At 37.5% G+C, this 21,097-nt stretch overlaps 1 protein-coding gene across 3 annotated transcripts in view; it reads right to left on the reverse strand.

Annotated features, from left to right (window-relative positions):
- Positions 1-6,182: 6,182 nt before the first annotated feature.
- CPT2 (Carnitine palmitoyltransferase 2) overlaps positions 6,183-21,097 on the reverse strand; it is a 118,053-nt gene continuing 103,138 nt past the window's right edge. For all 3 annotated transcript variants that reach the window (XM_067145874.2, XM_067145873.2, XM_067145875.2), the window contains exon 13: positions 6,183-10,775. In XM_067145874.2, the coding sequence (XP_067001975.1) occupies positions 10,643-10,775 (133 nt within the window). In that variant the 3' untranslated portion in view covers positions 6,183-10,642. The remainder of the gene's footprint in view (positions 10,776-21,097) is intronic.

The raw sequence follows: 21,097 nt of genomic DNA on the forward strand, positions 1-21,097 counted from the left end.
TGAAGTAGCTCAACAGAGAACCTCAATGATGAAACTCAGCATTCATGTCTGCAAATACCTTTTTCACCTTTGCCACATATGACGCTACATCACTGCTGGATCCTGTTGCAGTTTGAAAAATAAACAGTCACCAACAAACTTAGTCTTTGTATGATGCTTTCTTCTTCTTTTCCTAACCGTTTTCCCCACATGTGCGGGGTCGCAGGTACAAACTGTGTCGCACATGTGGATTTGGCCCTGTTTTACGGCCGAATGCCCTTCCTGCTGCCGACCCTATATGGAGGGATGTAATCACTATTGCATGTTTCTGTGGTGGTTGGTAGTGGAGTGTGTTGTGTGAATATGAAGAGGAGAGTGTAGGGACGGACACAAAAACTCAGCCCCGAGCCAGAAGAATTAATCAGAAGCGATTAAAGTCCCCGACCCGGCCGGGAATCGAACCTGCAACCCTCTGAACCGAAGGCCAGTACGCTGACCATTCAGCCGAGTCGGACTCTTTGTATGTTGCTTTGTTTGTAGATAATCTTTAATTTTCCCCATATTTCTCCATATTGCACCCACATAAGTTAGATCTAAAACCGACACTTGTTGATTCAGAGCACTCGCTATTGACGATGCCGCACTCTATCCCACTGCAAGTGAGCATCCTTCTCCTTTGTGCTAGGATTATTTGAGTCCTTAAATCCCAAACACTTACATGTACCATCAACGATGTTCATCAACTTGTACTATTCGCAGCACATGTTCATTTGCTGCTTCCACTCTGGCTCATCGACTGACCCACAGGATTATTAATTTTTCACTTTCAGGTTGGTTATTTTCAAACAATTTGTGCTTTTGATTATACTCTACACCATGATTCACCATGCCATGTTGTGATCAAATGTAACCTCAATCAAGTTGCTTTTAATGAATCACACTTATGGACTAACTTCGTGTACTTCTTGCATAACTTGGGTCCAGAGGAGAGAGCAGGAAAGGATATACACCAAACTAGAGTGGTAGCTGAGAGGCAAAATAACAGAGTGGGCCTGATAATTTAAAAACAACTGGGAGTATGTGGATATGGTAGAGTACATCAGCGACATGATAATGGAAAAGAATGAGAATGAGGAACAAAGTGAAGGACTTCATACAAGTGTATGCACCACAGACCATGAACAAAGAGGAGGATACTGAATTCCTGGAGAAACTAGAAAAGGAGATAACTGATATGGAAGTGATTATAATGGAACACTTAGATGCACAGGTGGGAAATGAAAGACAAGGAAGAAGTAATTGGACCATACGCATATGGAAAAAGGAATAAGGAAGGAGAGAAACTACTTGAGTTTAATGTGAGGAATGGAATGATTGTGGGCAACATATGGTTTTGGGAGAAAAACAGCAGGATATAGTTGTGCACATTACACACCTTGAGAATAAGAATACGAGTTTTCTGATGCCAAGAAATACCAGGCAAATGATTTGAGTGCAATTTTAACCATCACGACATCCCAAGCAGGCCAACCTAGTCTCACTTAACCTTGAATCGTTCGTAACAAAGTAACGGGAGAACAAGAGTATGGATCAAGACCAGGGTGGATGAATAAATAGTTCATGTTCAAAGTTGAAGAGGACAAAAAAAAAAAGATGCCTGACACGCACGCACACACACACACAAAAGCTTGGAACATTATGCAGCAGGCGTAGACCGGTAAAGATATAAAGTCAGTCTTTACTAGGAAATGGCACGCTCCCCATTAGCTGTTAGGTGAATACAAGTGCGCATATTGCAGTTTTTAAAACATTATTAATGTCAGTCATACCTCACGTCCATGTCCATCGCTCTGGAGCGAGAAGGAGATAAATTATATACACTGCTCCATAAGAGTAAAATAAAACAGTTGTAGTTCCACCCTCTACATCTCAATAGGGTATGACCGAAGTTGCAAATATATACCATAGTGCAGAGGGGGAGAAATAAGGGGAAGAAAAACTAGCACTTTCTTGAAGGTAATAGACACTACAGGAGCATGCACCAGTAGAAACAGCACTGACGCACAAGCTATAATAGACAAACTTAACACTCTAGATCCCCACATTAAATTCACCAAAGAAACCGAAAATAACCGTACACTAAATTACCTAGACTTAACAATAACCAAACACGACAACCACTTATCTTACAAGATCTACAGGAAACCCACACACACCTCAAATACCATAAAAAATGACTCCATTCATCCCAATACACAAAAAAGAGCAGCCTATTATAGTATGATTTATAGAGCTTTTAACATCCCAATGACAACAGAAGACCAAAACAATGAATTGAAGTTACTAATCCACGACATAGCTAAACATAACAGATACAGCAAAGAAATGGTCAATAAAATCATTCACAAAATAAAATCACAACCTAAAACTAAATTAGCAAAAACAACCAAACCCAAAAAAGACTATGCCCTATTTACCTTTAACAACACCCATATATATACTATAACAACATGAAAATAGCATTCAAAACCACACACAATAGTACCAACATTATACATAACACTAAAACAGTCAATAATAACAATAAATACCGTTACAACCAATCAGGTGTCTACCGTATCAAATGTAACAACTGTGACACAAGTTACATAGGACGTATAGGCAGAAACTTCACCATCCGCTACAATGAACATATAAATGCAGTAAAACATAACCATTTCTCATCAATAGGCCAACATGTAGAAGAATCCAAGCATAGTTTCACAAACATCAATAACGACATGACGATACTAAACATAAACTCCAAGGGCCCACTGCTCAACATAACCGAAGATTTCTACATTTCTTTAGACCAATACGCTAACCCCAATCATAACATTAATGATATTACTGAAAAAACCAGCATCATTTTTGACAAAGCCATTCCGGCATTAAAGAATGATTACCTCAAAATAATAAACACACGCTCCAACAAACCAACGAATCACAAGCCCGACCCTGCCCCTACTTCCCCAACAGCCACTCCTTCTTCCCCTCCACCTACATCCCCCTCCACAGCTAATATGAGCCCCAGACGCACTCGCAGTAGAACACAACAAGCCTTCAAACACATCGGCACAAGACTTCCACAACAACTAAAGTAAGTACTCTTTCCATACACACACCAGGCATTCCTTCATACATACACCATCGGTATACTTATATTACCTTATCTTTACAGACTACAATCACAAACGTAGACGAGAGAGGTGTTGCCACCAACTACTTCTAATTCAAACTCACGACCTGCTGTTTACTATATTAAAACTTACCAGAGTACATCACAAGTTGGAATATATAACACAATATAAAAAATTTCTTCATGACAAAGGTCCATATCAATATGACGCATACCACCTTCAGAACTTTCTCGAAGATTACCATACACAGCTAAAATCAACATAACATAAAAGCAAAGGAACTACACAGAAGATAGAAGAATGGAACCTATGTAACATGAACTAAAAAAAAAAAATACATTTTTAACAAGTGTCTACCTACACTTACCAAATTTTAATGTGTTAAAACTTTTTAAGTGTTTTATATTATGACCCATATGTTTTAATATGTCCTACATACTCATGTTCTAACTTATTGTAACTTTTTACCTTGACTACTGATATTTTAATTACATGCTACTGTATACATTTCCATCCCCCATTAGACATCTGGATGTCTAATACAATAACAACTTGTGAATTGTCTAATGGCTGGAAACAAATCATGTACTAGCTGATGATGGCCGTTAAAGAGCCGAAACCGGTACTAGTTTAATCTATTTAAAAAAAAAAATTTGTGTATTGATTGGTGGAAAAACACTTTTCTTATCTATACTTTGAATCTGTCAATATGGAAAATGAAATTTATAAATAATAGTAGAAACAGCTGTCCATCCGCATAGCGTGTGATGTCATCGGGATATCAGTTGACATGCAAAACAATTAGTTGACGATCGGCGGCCAATGTGAGTAGCAGAGAAGATGAAAGTTGTGTATGTGCAGCGTTTTTCCATTTCTTGGAAATATATCAGCAATGAGGCGAGTCCCTTACAACAAATATATTGCCAAAATTTCCATATTCTACATTCCTTATTTCATGGTGTTTGGATATTTTTTTCTGCCAGTATATATAATCTATTTGTTTCTTGCTTGTTCCTTGCAAATGAAACAAAAGAAAGGTTCAAGAGGATCCTGATTGTGATGGACAGAACTAGTTATGAACAGCATAAAGCAACTGCACCTGGACTAGAATGTGTCCAGAATTGTTTCAGGTTATTGCCACAGGTTCTAAGAACATAAATCAAAGAGTGTGCTAGGCCTTCTATCTTGGATTAACATCCATGCACTAGTTTATTCCCAAGCTTTTCTGAACACTTAGGAGAAAATTGTGGGGTGATTTGTATTGCAAATGTTTTTGCACCTGAAGGAGGTGTTAGTACAAGAATGAAATTAATGACTTTCAGTTTCTATAAAAAGGTGGTGTGCATAAACCATTACATCTGACCTAATTTTATATGTAATAACAATAATAAAAGATCATATAAGATGCATTACTATATTTTCAACAAATTATTTACAAACTTGAATAATATAAACAAAACTATTTACTGTATAAAAATATAAAGATATTTTATATTTACATCCACTGTATCTCAATAAATTGTATAACCATTTACTGTACTGGAAAGTTCATTTTGTTCATGATTACTGAATTATCAATAATGTAAAGATGACTAGCAAAAGCAATAACAAAGGTAGACTTCATTTGATGTAATAAACAAATCTTAAGAAACTACCTAACAGAAAACACAAGTGACACAACTATGTTTAAAAAAATCATAACTCGTTGACTGACTGATTAGGATGCACTGTTATAAAAAAAATTAGAAAATTTGCACTAAAATGCTGACAAAACAGATTTATATAACCTGAGTGATGAACAAAAAAAAAAAAATAATAATAATAACATTCTAGTTCACCTTCTTCCCACAAACGAGGCTAAAGGCTGTGCATAAATTTTTAAAAATATTCTTCCTCAAAACGGGCATTCCAGGGAGAATATAAAGAATAACAATTATAAAACATTCTGAAGAATATGGTTTAATATTTATAGACGATAACTATGATTATGATATGTATTTTAAATTCCATTTTTTTGACACAGAAAAGTCTGTACTTGCAGAATCGTAGTTGGGCTGATAAACATTACAAAAATACGAGATTAAAATCAAAATAATTTCTAGACGACATCTGCAACGACAATGATCTATATCTCATAGCAAAGAAGAGATTACTCTGTCTTTTAACAGGATCTGACCTTGCTTCAATATTATCAGGTAGTGCAGTAGCACCACCATCTTCATGTACTAAACTCGCTGCGCCGTGCCATGCGGCTTTGTCTCAACAAATACAAGGAAGCTCAACACTTTTCCTCAAATTAAATCTTGATGACATGAATTGCCTGAAATTTAAGAAACTTATTTATTGATCGACTGTGCTGTGATCCAATCATGAAATCCTAAGGATTAAGAGAAGAGGTGATTACCTATCCAACTCAAACCTCTTAGCTTGTGCAGTGACAAGTTTTTTTTTTATCATTTCAAAACAAAGTTTAAATCCTGGAATAAAAATAGCACACATGTGCAAGGAGCCAGAGAGACTGTTTTGTTGTTTTGTCCTTTAAAGCACCAATCACCAATGGGAGCAGATACCTAATTTTAAAAACTTTTAATTAAAATTATGAAAGTGTTATAGTAATGAACAAAGAGCAACAAGTGCCGTGAGGCTCAGTTGGACTCACATCAAAGTTTTCCCAATTTTGGACAGAAAATCACACTGCTTTCCCCAACACTCTTCTGCCACCTCTTAAAACAACATCACCACTTCCCAGTTACTAGACAAGTACATTAATCATTCTGTTATAGTTGCAAATGCACTTGAGGAGCATCCGGAACAGCCATCTCTAACTATAAAGATGTTTCTCAGGGTTCATTTTAGATTGTAGATGTATAGGAAGACTAAAGTTGTGATCCATCTGAAAACATAATTAATCTTTAAAAGAGAATCTTGCTCTTTATACTGAGTAATGATCAGGTGTGCTATCTGTTGAGTTCCACAGCAGGTAGGGTTGCCAGGCACACAATTTTTTAAAGAACAGTATGGCAATTTTCTCTCTTTTTTTTTGTTTGTTCTGCATAAGGTATAAAATAGGTAATATTCTTTGTTATTGCTGTTTTGATTCACAATCAGAATTATTTTTAAATAATGATTCAGACTGTAAAATAAATTATCTTCAAGTAACTACTTTCTAAAAAAAATTGTCTTTGTCTTGTTGATAGGTTGAGGTTTTAGATGGTTTAATTTGCTTCATTATCATAATGATTGCTAGTTTCCCTCGGAGTACGACACTGTAACATATGTAACATACATCATGCACTATCAATCAGGATTGCCAGATATTTGAAATAAAAATACGGGACAGATATGCAATCAGAAAATCAAAGAGACTCATATTGCAAGATTGCAACTTTCAGAATGATAAATCTATTATTGTATACTGTTATAGTTCAATGTAGTAATAAATTCATTCATTAAACTGGACTAAGACAGGGAAGTGTGTTGTCTCCACTCATATTTATAATGGTTATGGATGAAATTCTGAAGGAAGCGAAGGCAACATATAGAGGGGTTATGAAAATGATGTTTGCAGATTACATAGTGATCTGGGGAGTCAACAATACAGAAGTGCAAATCAAACTAGAGGCTTTAAATGATAATATTAAGAAATATGGTATGAAAATTAGTGTGGAGAAGATCAAAATAGTGGTGATAACAAGAGGAGAAAGAGAAGGAAAAGGAACTGTTAGTATTAGGGGATAAAACCTTGAGGTGGTTAATGCTTCAAATATTTGGGAAGTGAAATAATGCAAGATGCAAGGTTGGGTAAGGAGATCAGCAATAGGGTACAAGCGGGAAATACGTTCTACCAGAATATAAGGAACTTGGTGTGGAACAGAGAAGTTCCTATGAAATCTAAACAGATAATGTACAAGATGTACTATACTTCCATATTAACATATGTATCAGAGACGTGGACATTGACAGCAAAAGATGAGAGTAAAATTCAGGCCAGTGAGATGAAGTTCCTGAGGAGTATGGTAGAGAAGACTAGAAGAGACAGAGTAAGAAATATTAAGGCCAGAAAAGAGATAGGGGTAGAAAAACTGAGTGACAGGATGGGAAATAATAAATTGAGATGGTTTGGACTTGTTATGAGGATGGAGGAGGGAAGGATACCAAAACAAGTGCTGGAGGCTAAGATAGAAGGAAAGAGGGCAAGAGAGTGACCCAGAGCAAGATGGATTGACTCCGTCAAGAACAGCATAAGAAAAAGAAGATTGGACTGGAATAAAATTACTGAAGAGGAGTGGTGGAAGGAGAGACAACGGTGGAGAAGTACCATTAACACCCGACCTGGCAGGAGCTGGACAAAGGAAAATGAAAATAATGATGAAACTGAAATTTACATTTTATTTCATTGTACATTTCAGCTTTCAACATAGAAAACATCTACTGTTTCAGAATGTTATAGGGCCAATGGGCATTACAAAACCATGAAAGTTTAAAATTGAAATCATTTATAGATGACATGAGCAATGATAGTGTTCAATATCTCATTGCTAAGAGGAACGATCACTGTATCGTCTAACAAGAATCCGACCTCAGTACATCATCATGTGATGCAATAGTATCAAGTACTAAAATCACTGTGCCGTGCAGCTTACAAAAGTGTAGCTCTGGATTCCAATGTAGTATCATGTCATGTGAGTTGTCGTTTATTCGTCTCGGTGAGTTCTATAAGTATACGGTGGACAATATCAAATTGTGAACATTTGAAAAATTGTGGTGCAAAGAAGTTAGGAAAAATGTCTTTCATTCCTAAAATATCATGACATATGGATAGAAGGATGGTTTCAAAACAATAGAAAACACATTCTAGAGTGGCTTCTCAGAATTACAAAAATGTCCAAAATCACAAATGCTGAGTGTCAAAAGGCTTATCGAAAGCGTCTCGAAATTAAGGCAGACAACTATTGTGAGGCGAGCTCCACCATGCTGGAACCTCAAGTCGAGCATATCGCCATTGCTCCTAGAAAAACTTCTATGTGATAATATTTCAGTTTAGAACTCTGACCAGAAAGGTTCAGTATAGTATGAACTATTTCAACAAATTTTCATTGTAAGTGATACATGTGTTGTGGGTCTGCATTTCTCCCCTCAACACTGTCACATAACAATATTTTGAGGCTCAACGACAAAGCGTGCTGCCCCAGTGGTGGAAAATGACTTAGAATCATGGTCTTGAAGATGTGTAAATTTGTTTAGAATTACTAATATCCTAAATTAGTAAATATGATAAAATTAACTCTTACAGACACCAAATCAAAAGTGAAGTTCAGAGGCGAATTATCAGACCCATTCGAAGTAACTACTGGGTTACGGCAGGGTGATGGCTTATCACCATTACTATTTAATTGTGTACTAGAAATGGTAATGCGAGAATGGTTTAGGAAATGCCCTCCAAATATTAAAATAGAAAAATCCAAACAAATTGCCTTGATTTTGCGGATGACATGGCATTACTGGCCAAAGATTTAGATGAAGCAAAAACTCAAATATCAGAACTTCATACCATTGCAAATAAAATTGGCCTTAACATATAATTTGAGAAAACAGAAATTATGCTCCCAAAACCAACACCATTAAAAGAAATTCATATTAATGGTACTAAAATTAAAACTGTAACACAATTCAAATATCAAGGTGTGTTAATAACAAATAATTTAAATGAAAAACCTTCAATTCAGATAAGAGCAAACAAGAAGGGACAAAAACTAACCTGGGAAATTTACAAAAAGAAATGCTTATCCATTGATGCAAAAATCAAACATTACAATACAGTCATAAAGCCAGAAGCCACATATACCGCAGAAACATTCCATCTAAACAAACAATCCAAAACTGACAGATTACAGAGGACTGAAAGAAGAACTGGAAGAATTTGTATCAATAAAAGCTATCAAAAAGATGGGCAACGGCAAATAGTACCTAACAATGCTGTATATCAGAAATTAGAACCCATTACTGATATCACGTGCAAGAAAAGACTAGAGCACTTTGGTCACATCCTGAGAATGCCAGATTCATGACTTCTGAAACAGCTAGTGCAGTACAATCTTGTTTCAAAAAATACTTCAACTGGATTCAGATGGATAAAAGAAATGAGTGAGGATTTGAAAGAAATTGGCCTTACACCCGATGTCACTATGGATAAGAAAAAAGTAAACACAACCCTTAAAAATATGACTTTTCATTTTGCACTCACAAAGAAGAAAATCCCAACTAGAATATTCTCTACACAAGAAAGGGCTAGAATATCAACACGTATGAAGAAGTACTGGGAGGACCGCAAGGCTCGGACAGTTCCTACCAAGATTTTGACAAACCAAGGGGTTGATTAAAATAATTCAATGTGGTCTCAAAAGAAGAATATCTATTACATGGTACATTTTTTTAAACTTCTTTGTAGGTTCAAAATATGGTGAAATACGGACCAGTTGCAATTCCGGACAGGAGGTAAACTAGGCAAGGGGCATTTAGCAGGAATACAGTACTGCCCCATAACAAAAGGGATGCTTGGCAGTCCTGCTGTTAATGCTATTTACACATCTTTCCAAAAAGTGATGGCAATGCCGTTTGTCAAATGCAATATTGTCACTGCAAGGTTCATATGTGCTTATCCTCCATCAGAAGGATTGTTTCTAAGAATGCTACGTTAAGTATAGCTAAAAAGGGCAGTAAATATGTTAACTGATCAGTTTTAATTCATTGCAAGCTATGATGTGTGTATGTCTGACTGGCAATTAACCTAACATTAAGTAGTACAATAATTTTTTTATTTTTTATTTTTACTATTTGCTTTATATTATATGACACAGATAGATCCTATGGCGATGATGGGATAGGAAAGGGCTAGGAGTGGGAAGGAAGCGGCCATGGACTTAATTAAGATACATCCCCAGCATTTGCCTGATATGAAAATAGGAAACCATGGAAAACCATCTTCAGTGCTACTGACAGTAGGGTTCAAACTCACTATGTCCTGAATCCAAGCTCACCGCTGCGTGCTCCTAACCCCATGGATCACTCAATAGGTAGTACAAGTTTTGTTTCAGTAACATATGATATCATCGTTTTATTTAATGGAAATAATTCCCCACTGGATTCCAATCTCTGTAATTAGCTAATCATCTATTTTAGGCTTTAGTCCATGATAGTCATAAGTTTGTTCCTTATTTTCATTTTGAGAATCTGGCAACCCTAATAGCAGGTCGTAATAATTCAAGCAACCCAGACATAATTCATCTATTTCACTCATAGTCATCACCATCCTTAATCTTTCCATTTACCCATAATTCCCATATAGACCTCAAAAATAAATTAGCACAGAACTTGGTAGAGTTTACATTACAAATAAATACTATTAAAGGAGAAAAAAATAAATTAATAAAAGCTCCTAGTGGATGTCATCAAACTAAGACACACATGTACAGCTTCATTTAAGATTACTTTGCACGATGTAACACGTCATATATATCTTGAAATGATGATCGCAGACATTCAGTGAAGTCCTTTCCATCGCGATGAGGTGGGTAATTGCTTACTATAGTGCCAAGACGGTCCTTGAAAATACTGTATCTGTAACAACAAAAATGAAATTAGAAAAATGAGTAATGAAAAATGAAAACCTACAAACTGTTTTCCAGTCATTGACCGGGTCAGGGATGGAATGAATGAAGCAATATACGGGCTATCAGTACGATGGGGTCGCCACTCCCAAACTGATTTGTTAATGACTGATAGATGTATGAAATGAGAATGGAGAGTGTTGCTGGAATGAAAGATGATGACAGGGAAAACCTGTCCCGCCTCCGCTTTGTCCAGTACAAATCTCACATGGAGTGACCGGGATTTGAACCACGGAATCCAGCGGTGAGAGGCCGATGCGCTGCCGTCTGAGCCACAGAGGATTAGAAAAATGAGTGCTGAACTTTAATATAATATTTTTAGTCACTTATGGAGGTTAAAACATACTATTATCTCATCAACCAAAGTAGGAAAGTAATATACTCAAACATCAAATTAGATCTTTTATGGCAGGAGAATTGATATTATAGATATGAAAGGTATGAGGATGCTCACAGTTTGGACACCTGACGGTGTTGAATGGACATGATTAACTTCATAATAAACAATTTCAACAGATTTATGAACTGTTATCTTGTTTTCAATGACATCCCATTAATACAGGTGGCCAGATTTGGTAATAAAACAACTACATTCTACATTCATAATTCTGACATATAAAAGAAATGCCTGCAAAAAATCTGTTCATCTATATTAAGTATGAGGTGCATTTTTTTTTATAAGTACCATTTTTTTCAAAGAAACAAGCATTATTTTGAGAACATTTACTTTTCTTTGGTTTCTACACATCGTAAACTACTTTTCCACAAAGTCACCACCATTATCCAGGCATTTGTCATAATGGAGCACCAATTTTCATATGCCTCTGTCATAGAACAGATGACGCTTGTATTAAAAGCCATGTCTGTACTGTCTGTACTCTTTTAAGATCATCATCATCATCATCATCATCATCATCATCATCATCATCAAAACAATTGCCTACCACCATGTAACTCCTTCAGGTGAAGGAAAAAGATGGAAATGACTTGGTGCCAAATGAGGACTGTAGGGGGGAGAGGGTACTGCAATAATTGTTCCCAACCAAATGATGCGATGAAGTTCTGCGTTTGATTAGCTGTGTGCGGTCTGGCATTGTCATGAAGCAAGATAATTCCACAGGAAAACATTTTACACCACTTGTTCTGAATCGAACAATGCAGATTTTGTAGCGTCACAACGTATTCAAAGAACAAAATGCCTTATGTCTCACAAAAACTGTGCACATGATCTTTCAGGTTGAAACTTGTTTGTTTGAAACTCCTTCACTGCTGACGTTGAATGCCTCCACTCCAAGGATTGCTACTTTGATTCAGGTGTGATGTGGGATACCCATTCCCCGTCTCCTATAACACAATGGTTTAGCACATCATCTTCTTCACCATATCATGTGAGAACAGCCAATGCACTGCCCATTCATTAGTCTTGTGTTCTTCAGTGAGGTGTTTTGGCAATGACCATGCACACACTTTCCAAAATCCCATGCGATCTGTCAAAATATAATAGAGAACTTTGAACATTGTGGGAAAAGAACAGTGTGTGAAAAAATTGTGTACCACCTGTCCTCACTAACTTTTGCTTCACCTATACACACCAAATCCTCTGTGACGGCAGACAGTCGGCCACGAACGCAGATGTTAACGACCTTCAATGAACGTTCACAGCAATTTCCTCACCATTTCATCAGTCACTGCACTTTCAACTTTCACTATACATCTCACATACTTAGCAATGAATGTGAGCAGGTTTAATGTTTTGCGCATTCAAGAAATGAATGAATGTATCCCACAATCAGTGGAACATTTTAAACCCTTGCTACAAGATGACCACACTACATAAATTTCTCCAACATTGTATATAGCATGTCAACAGATGAAGGAAACCATTACAAATGCTTAACCCAATTCATCGTTGCCCATTAAAATCTCCAGCTGGCACAACCACGTTAATCAATAGGTGTTGTGATTGGAAAACCATTCATATCTTTGGTCATTTTATTTAATTCATTTTATGAAACCAATACTACAGCGATTGTAAATCTTTCCTCTACAGACATAGTATGTCAATATTTGAGGTATTATATTGATAGCTTTTTTAGAAGTTTCTTCTTTTTATTTAAGTTAGTTGCAAGATAATGCCAACAGTAGTTAAAAAAGTGTGTTCAGACTGTACAATGTACACAGCCAGACATTTTCGCTTGCCTTATGAAAGAAACCCATACAGAGTTTAATGCCAGCAATATCATTTCCTCATTTTGAATTAGATATGCTGACTAGCTCTCACTAAGAATTAAAAATGCAAGCAGATGCTATCTGACCCATTTACTTACCTTATAATAAACATACAGACCTATAAATAGCCCATGATATACAAATAATATGCCTTGAATATTTAGGTTAGATCACTATCACTCATAACTATGGCTTTGAGTCGAGGCGAGCTGAGCAGTTCGCAACATTTAGTGAGTGTTAGTGTCGTGAAAATTACAACATATTTTGTTGAAGATGTACTAAACAATGACAGTGATATTGATTTCAGCTTTGGGGATAGGCTAAAAGAGTGACATTTCATCGCGGAGAATCTATCAACAGACAAGGAAAAATATGCTAGCCAGTTAGCCATATCCTGCAAGGCACACTGGACTTGGTCAGAATGCAAGAAAAGTCTGATTATCTGAGGAGCAATAATATTTACTTGAAATACTGTACATACCAATAAAAGTACAATAAGTACATATAACACAATAATAAATAGGTATACCTTAAACATATAAGAATAAAAAAAGTCAGTAATGCTTCTCTGTCTGCCACAAGATGGGATTTTGAAACTATTCCCCCCCTACCAAACGTCCATAGGTGTCAAACAACAATTCTGTTCAAAGTACAAAAGAGCTAAACTGAAAGCCTGCTTGGAGTCTGCATGGGATACTCGACCATGAGACACATAGTTTTCAACCCTGTCTTCTTTTTTCAGTATCGTCTACACTCTGGATAACAGTTGCAGTGATATGATCGTTGTCTAGTTCTTCTTCCATTGTGCAGTGAACATCATTTCCAGAAAGCCACTCATCAATGTCGTTCATTTGAACATATCTATTTCCGGTAATATCGGCTCTTTAACCATTCAATTACCCCTTGATCCATAGGTTGTATGAGAGAAACAATGCTGGGTGGAAGAAATACAGCTTTCTCCCATTTTTAGTTCCTGTTCAGATGGATGCGATGACGCATATAACACCAAAATGGCACATACAGGGAGTTGTTTTGCATTCAAATGTCGTTCAACTGCAGGTGCCAAAAGGACCATGATTTAAAATGGCTACTGTCCATCCAGACCAATGTTTGATGGCGTAATACACTGGCAGGGATGACAAATTGATATTTTTGAATGCCCTCGTCATTTTTGATTTGCCAATTAAATTATAAAGAGCAGTAATTTAGGGTCACCATTAACATTGCTGCAAGTAGCAAAAGTCACTCTCCTTTGCGTCCCTTCCACAGTGTCTTTCCACGGGTGGCAAGAATTCTTTGAGCAAGTACCTTACAGCTCAGACCTGATTTATCTATATTACACACTTGATCGGGTGTTAAGTCATGTTCCTCAACAATTTCCTCAAACTGTGAAACAAATACACTTAATTTACATCATCAACTGAGAGCTTCTTGCCTGAAATCACCACATTTCAAATCCAGTGAAGTTTTCTCCAGTGATGCAACCAGCCTTCACTTGCAGTAAAATTATCATTTTCCTTCCAATTTGTTATTCAAAGCAAGCACCTTTTTCTTTATAATGGGGCCAGACAATGGAGTTCCTGTTCTTCTTTCCTGAGAAAACCACATCCAGAAAGCATGATCCAACAGTTCAGATTGAGGCTTTTTGAACATTTTACAATCCTCTTCCCATATAATCTATCACTGTATGAATTTCTACTTGTTTCCTATTCTTCCTCTAGTCCTTAATCCCAGTAATATTCACATCATCTACCACTTTCATCTGAAATTTTTTCAAGCACACTTAACTTCTCTTCTAAAATCAGTGAAACATGTTTATGTTTTTTGGTTGCCACAATGTAACGAGTACGCAAAATGAGAGCAAATTTATTCCAAAAAAAAAAAAAAAATTGTGTCAACACTGCTTTAATGATAAACACTCACAAAGCTTGATCATGCTTGCTTGTTGTTTTAAGGGGCCTAACATCGAAGGTCATCGGCCCCCACTCACTAAGCAAAGCATTAGAATGCAATCAATCAATCAATCAATCAATCAATCAATCAATCAATCAATCAATCTATCTTCTGCATTTAAGGCTGTTGCCCAGGTGGCAGATTCCCTATCAGTTGTTAACCTAGTCTTTTCTTAAATAATTGCAAAGAAGATGGATATTTATTGCCCTTGGTAAATTATTGTATCATCCCTAATTCTTGTTCCTATAAACAAATATTTGCCCCAATTTGTCCTCTTGAATTCCAACTTTATCTTCATATTATGATCTTTTCTAATTTAAAAAAACTCAATTAAAGCTAATTCATCTACTAATGTCATTCCATGCCATCTCTCTGCTGACAGCTTGGAACAAAGAATTGCAACATTTTCATAACACCTTTTGTTGGAAATAACGCAGGACAAATTGCGCTGCTTTCCTCTGGATCTTTTCCAGTTCCTGAATCAAGTAATCCTTGGTGAGGGTTCCATACATTGGTACCATACTCTAATTGGGGTCTATGCAGTGGCCTCCACTATCTGCTCTAGCCATGCATTTTGGTAGGTGTGCTAGTTATCAACTGATGAGCCCAAATTAGCACAATGGGCAAAACTCCTCACACACTAAATATAATCCCTAAATACACTCATAACCATATGAAGAGATCTCTTACCTATATTTACAATCCCATTAATGTGATTACTTCTTTATCTGTTTGCCCTCCAGGGTTGGTTTTTCCCTCTGACTCAGTGAGGTATCCCACCTCTACCACCTCAAGGGCAGTGTCCTGGAGCTTCAGATTCTGGGTCGGTGGATACAACTGGGGAGGATGACCAGTAACTCGTCCAGTCGGCCTCACCTGTTATGCGCAACAGGGACCTTGCGGGGGGATGGGAAGATTGGAAGGGATAGGCAAGGAAGAGGGAAGGAAGAGGGAAGGAAGCAGCCGTTGCTTTAAGTTAGATACCATCCCGACATTTGCCTGGAGGAGTAGTGGGAAACCATGGAAAACCACTTCCAGGATGGCTGAGGTGGGAATCGAACCCACCTCTACTCAGTTGACCTCCCAAGGCTGAGTGGACCCCGTTCCAGCCCTCGTACCACTTTTCAAATTTCGTGGCAGAGCCGGGAATCGAACCCGGGCCTCTGAGCGTGGCAGCTAATCACATTAACCACTACACCACAGAGGCAGACTAATGTGATTACCCCAGCGAAAATCTTTCCTTCCGTTAACACCTAGTTACAGTGGAACCTCAATTCTTCATCTTTGGAGGTACTACAGAAAAAAAAAAAAAGAGCATACAACACAGAATGGAAAATCCAAGAACGGATTAAAACCATCATCAATTTGGCTAAACATCACAATAATGAAATATGTATAATTATAATCTTACAAAAACTCGTACATAAATTACATGAGTTAAATATCTCAATACTTTGAATCAAGTTTTACCAGGGAAACTTTGTCACCTTGCCTTGAAAACTTCTTTTGGGTCAGCAACTTTCATGAGACGAGCTCATCAAAGAATAACACCAAATCAAGCAAGAATTTTTTTTTTTTTTTTTTTTTGCTATGGGCTTTACGTCGCACCGACACAGATAGGTCTTACGGCGACGATGGGATAGGAAAGGCCTAGGAGTTGGAAGGAAGCGGCCGTGGCCTTAATTAAGGTACAGCCCCAGCATTTGCCTGGTGTGAAAACGGGAAACCACGGAAAACCATCTTCAGGGCTGCCGATAGTGGGATTCGAACCTACTATCTCCCGGATGCAAGCTCACAACCGCGCGCCTCTACGCGCACGGCCAACTCGCCCGGTCAAGCAAGAATTGATCACAAGTAGTTTTTAGTTCTATAATCTAATAAAATAAAGCACAACCGATACATAAGTGTCAGATATAATGACAAAATCCCTTCTTTTCTATCCTTCCTTGTTATATGGTCACCAGTATACATAGTATGTTTCTGTAAGAGATGGATAAATTACCATTAGGCCTTCTCAACTTTTAAAGGTAAATGTTGTACTCGTGAATATGGTTTCAAATGCAAGTATCAATTCTCAAAAGTTTTTGAATAAGTTTTATTATTTGATTCTGTCTGTTACTAATCACAAGCCACAAACTGGGGCAAAAAATCTAGAAATGTCAGTTTCTTCATGACCTCCAACTCAGCTGTGAAGCACGTTCAGACATTCATTGCACAAGCCAGTACAGATGGGAAATGATACAAAATTTTTAAATGTTAGGCTGCCAATATAAAACGACTGCAGGTTTTATTAGGTCATTTTAACGTAAAAATCCCCGCCTTATATTTGGGGCAATATGGTAATATCCCAAGATCTTCCATGACTTTATATATGAGGCATCCAGAAGCAAAACGCTGTGAGTGCACCAGAACATTTTTTTTTTTTCAGGAAACACGAAAAAGTCTTACTTCCTTTGACTCGCAGATATGCAAAATTCCTTTTCATTGTAGATTTATATTTACTTACAGACTATTTTTATGACAATCTTTAAAATATTGGGGTTTTATTATTTTAGTTATTACCTAAAAATGTTTTAGATTCACCAAGTTTTGCTCCTGTTTTCATGGATCTAGGTAGGTTTGCTTCTGTAGAGATATTATCACAACGTAATTGGGAAGAAGATGCCTTAATGCTGGTTCAAATAACAAACTAAATTAGTTATTGACTACAAGTGTGTGATTACGTAGTATATGACATCAAATGATAGTCTGCAAGAAGTAAAAAGGCCGCAACCTTGCAAGTCCTGTCCTGTTCCATCGAAATTACACAGGCAACTCATTGTCTTCTGGATGAATTTCACACTCTGAGTCCTCCTCCGCATTGTTCACAGCTGTTTGAGAATCCATTTCTTATAGAAAACAAGATCTTCGTTTTCTTCCCAAGTCTCCCCGAAATGCTTTCTAAGCAGAAATCAATATCCCTAACTTTCACTTCCTTTAAGGCTCTTCCAATCTGGATAACATTCGGCTTCATAGCCGAGTAAGTTTTGCCACGTCTGCATATCCCTCTCCCTTCACCAGCGTCCATTCTGTAGGCCACTTCACCTCTTACTAGTGCGTTTCCGTGTTTACTGCTGGTGATCACAACCCTTTTTACAGAGTGCCACTGACCACAGGGCTTGACGACATCAGCAACTGCATCTTTCCAACACCGATTGACGACATCTGCTCCCAGCTGGAAAACTATTCCGTGATCCTTGAATACTTCATGGTACTCACTCGGTATTATGACAGTAACTTTCGACCTGAGAACTTTTTCTATTCGACCAAAAATTCTATCGGGTGGTAGAAAAGAATGTCCAACCATTGGATAGAAGATCTACACCCGTTTCACACTGACAGGAGCCTCTTGTGTTAGCCAAAAGCACAGCATACCCAGCACTGTATGGTTCTTGTTTTGCCCTACACAGCTGTCCAACGTTAGGTGGATGGTGTGGATGCCATTCAAATCTGTTGATGTTAACCTGTGATGCACATAGGACACAATCTCATTAGATCCCTTTGCAAAATCGGTTTCTTTCCAAGTATAAATAAAAGCATTTCCCTGGTTTTTCCACACACCTGATGGGCCTTGGCAGATCGTAAAATTGTACACATACATTTGGCGTATATAATAAGCACTTTGATCTTGCAACTTAGGCAATGTAAGGTTTTTCTGGCAATCAAATGTGAAGGTTATTTCACCATTGTCCTCAACTTTCAGTTCATCATAAGTTTTTGCCTTAGCTTTGTGCACAAGCTCAGAACTAACATCCATGAAGAAAAAAGCTTGTAAATAGCATTATTCAAACGCAGGACACCGTGTATATTAAGCTAGTTTTGCACCTGGAAACCACCTTAAGTAATGACGCTTGGTCAGGATACACCAAGTTCTGCTTCTTTATGATGAAAATGGATTCACTCAGTTTTCATTTGCAAACAGATGTGGATACACACACTTCTGCATCTGTAGGCTGTTTTCGGGGTGTGATTTAAAGTAGATGGAAGCAGTTTTGCTTGAGTTTTAAGGGTCTACTCAACAGACGACAGCATGGAGAACAAAATGGTGGCAACAACTCATTTTCGAGCAAAAGTGGATTTACTGCATTTTGCATCTGGACGCCTCATATGTAAGGTGCAGCTACTATTCAGGTCATGAGAACACAATTGTGTATAATGCCACATGGTGCCAGAAGATTGAGTGCATCAATGAAAACTGCAACAACTGTGAAAGGTTCACCTTAGGTAAACACATCAAAATGAGTAAAAGTGCAGAGAAACTACCAATAGAAACAGACCAATCATATTGGAATTATGAATTTACTCATTCCGGACAAATGTTTCAAGTTCCCTATGGGAAATCTATATTATCTGATCGCCTAGCAGGCATCATTTGTTTTAAAAGAGACCAAGTCTCTCACAATGCATTGGCACTGCCTGAGGGTCCAAGTAGCCTGTGCTGTGGCCTCCTCTATATACACTAGTCATGCGTGTTGGTAGGTGTTCTAGTTATCACCTGACAAGCCTAAATTGGCACAATGGAGCAAAACACTGGCAATCAAGAATGAAAGGAGGAAAATTTACAATTTCTAATAATGAACCAATAACACATTTCATAATTATACGACTCAACTACCATCTGCTCATGCGAGCCTGTTTTTATTTATTTCATGATAAAGTTGTAGTATCTTCGAGGTGCGGCCAGAATAGGTGCGTTCTACTTTCCCCTTTGAGAAAGACCACAAAGACACCAAACGAGAAGCATAATAGAAGCAGAGGCCATCACATGCCCTCAGGCTGGCCAGAAGGTCCCCAGTATGACTCACTCTAACTACTCTACACACTTCACAATTACACAACTCGATTACCATCTGCTTATGAGAGCCTGTTTTTATTTACTTCGTGATAAAGTAATATTATCTTCGAGGTGTGGCCAGAATAGGTGCGTTCTAGTTTCCCTTTTGAGAAAGTCCACGAAGACAGCAGACGAGAAGCATAATAGAAGCAGAGGCCATCACATGACCTCAGGCTGGCCAGGAGGTCTCCAGCATGACTCACTCATTCCATCCAGGAAATACCAAAGGGGACTACAAAGGGCTGACAGTTGCATGGCCATGCAACATTAGTAAAATCTGCTGTTAATGCTTAAAAGTGTGATACAGTGACATGATACAATTATGAAACAGCAAAATGGAGGAGAATGCACACTAGACATCCTTAATTCAAACCCCTTGTACACCTATTCCATATCACTACCAACAAGCATGAGAAGGTCCACCTATTCAATATGGTACTGATAGTAGAAATCATCAATACAGGCCAAAATGAAATTAATTTCATATCATCTATTCCATAGCCGAGGGGGTTAACCACTGAAGTGCTAGTCAGTCCATAGTACGTTCAGTGGTTTGAGCTCCATATTGCATAAATCTCTTTTCTTGTACATGAAGCTTCAGTTTTCACATATAGAGCAATTCTTGTCACATCTGACTGGTGAAACACCAGTACAGTAGAACCTCGATAATTCAAAATTGGTTAATTCAAAATGCCACCTAATTCAAAGAAGCTCTTGTTCCCAGAAACACGAGATATGGTTTTGTATATTATTTAAATTGTTTAATTCGAAATACGGGTAATTCGTAATTCGATGTACAATGTTGGCCCCTTTACCGAAATTCAGACTTTTAATTCGAAACTGCCTTTACATTCTAAAACAATAAGTTACAGAGTAATATGAATTCAAAATTTATCCGCGTCATGATAGAACGCGTCTTCCGGAATGTACAGGAGCAGCTTTCAGCACTTTCACACACTTCGGTGTTTCTACAGTGTGTTTCAAAATTGCTAAGTTTGAGTGAAATCGGAATTCTTTTGTATTCAACGTTTTAAGGAACGCCGTAATATCACACAGCAGGCAGTGTGTGGAGAAACAGAATCCGCGAACACTGGCGATGCTGACAGTTGACGAAAAAGCGTGGCTCATATAACCAAAAAAAGGAATGCATTTGCACAGGGGAACCAGCATAGTTTAACCTCGTCTTTGAATCGTGTGATATTTTTCTTTCGTTGCGT

Source organism: Anabrus simplex, chromosome 4, assembly GCF_040414725.1.
Source record: "Anabrus simplex isolate iqAnaSimp1 chromosome 4, ASM4041472v1, whole genome shotgun sequence".
Classification (NCBI taxonomy): Eukaryota; Metazoa; Arthropoda; class Insecta; order Orthoptera; family Tettigoniidae; genus Anabrus; species Anabrus simplex.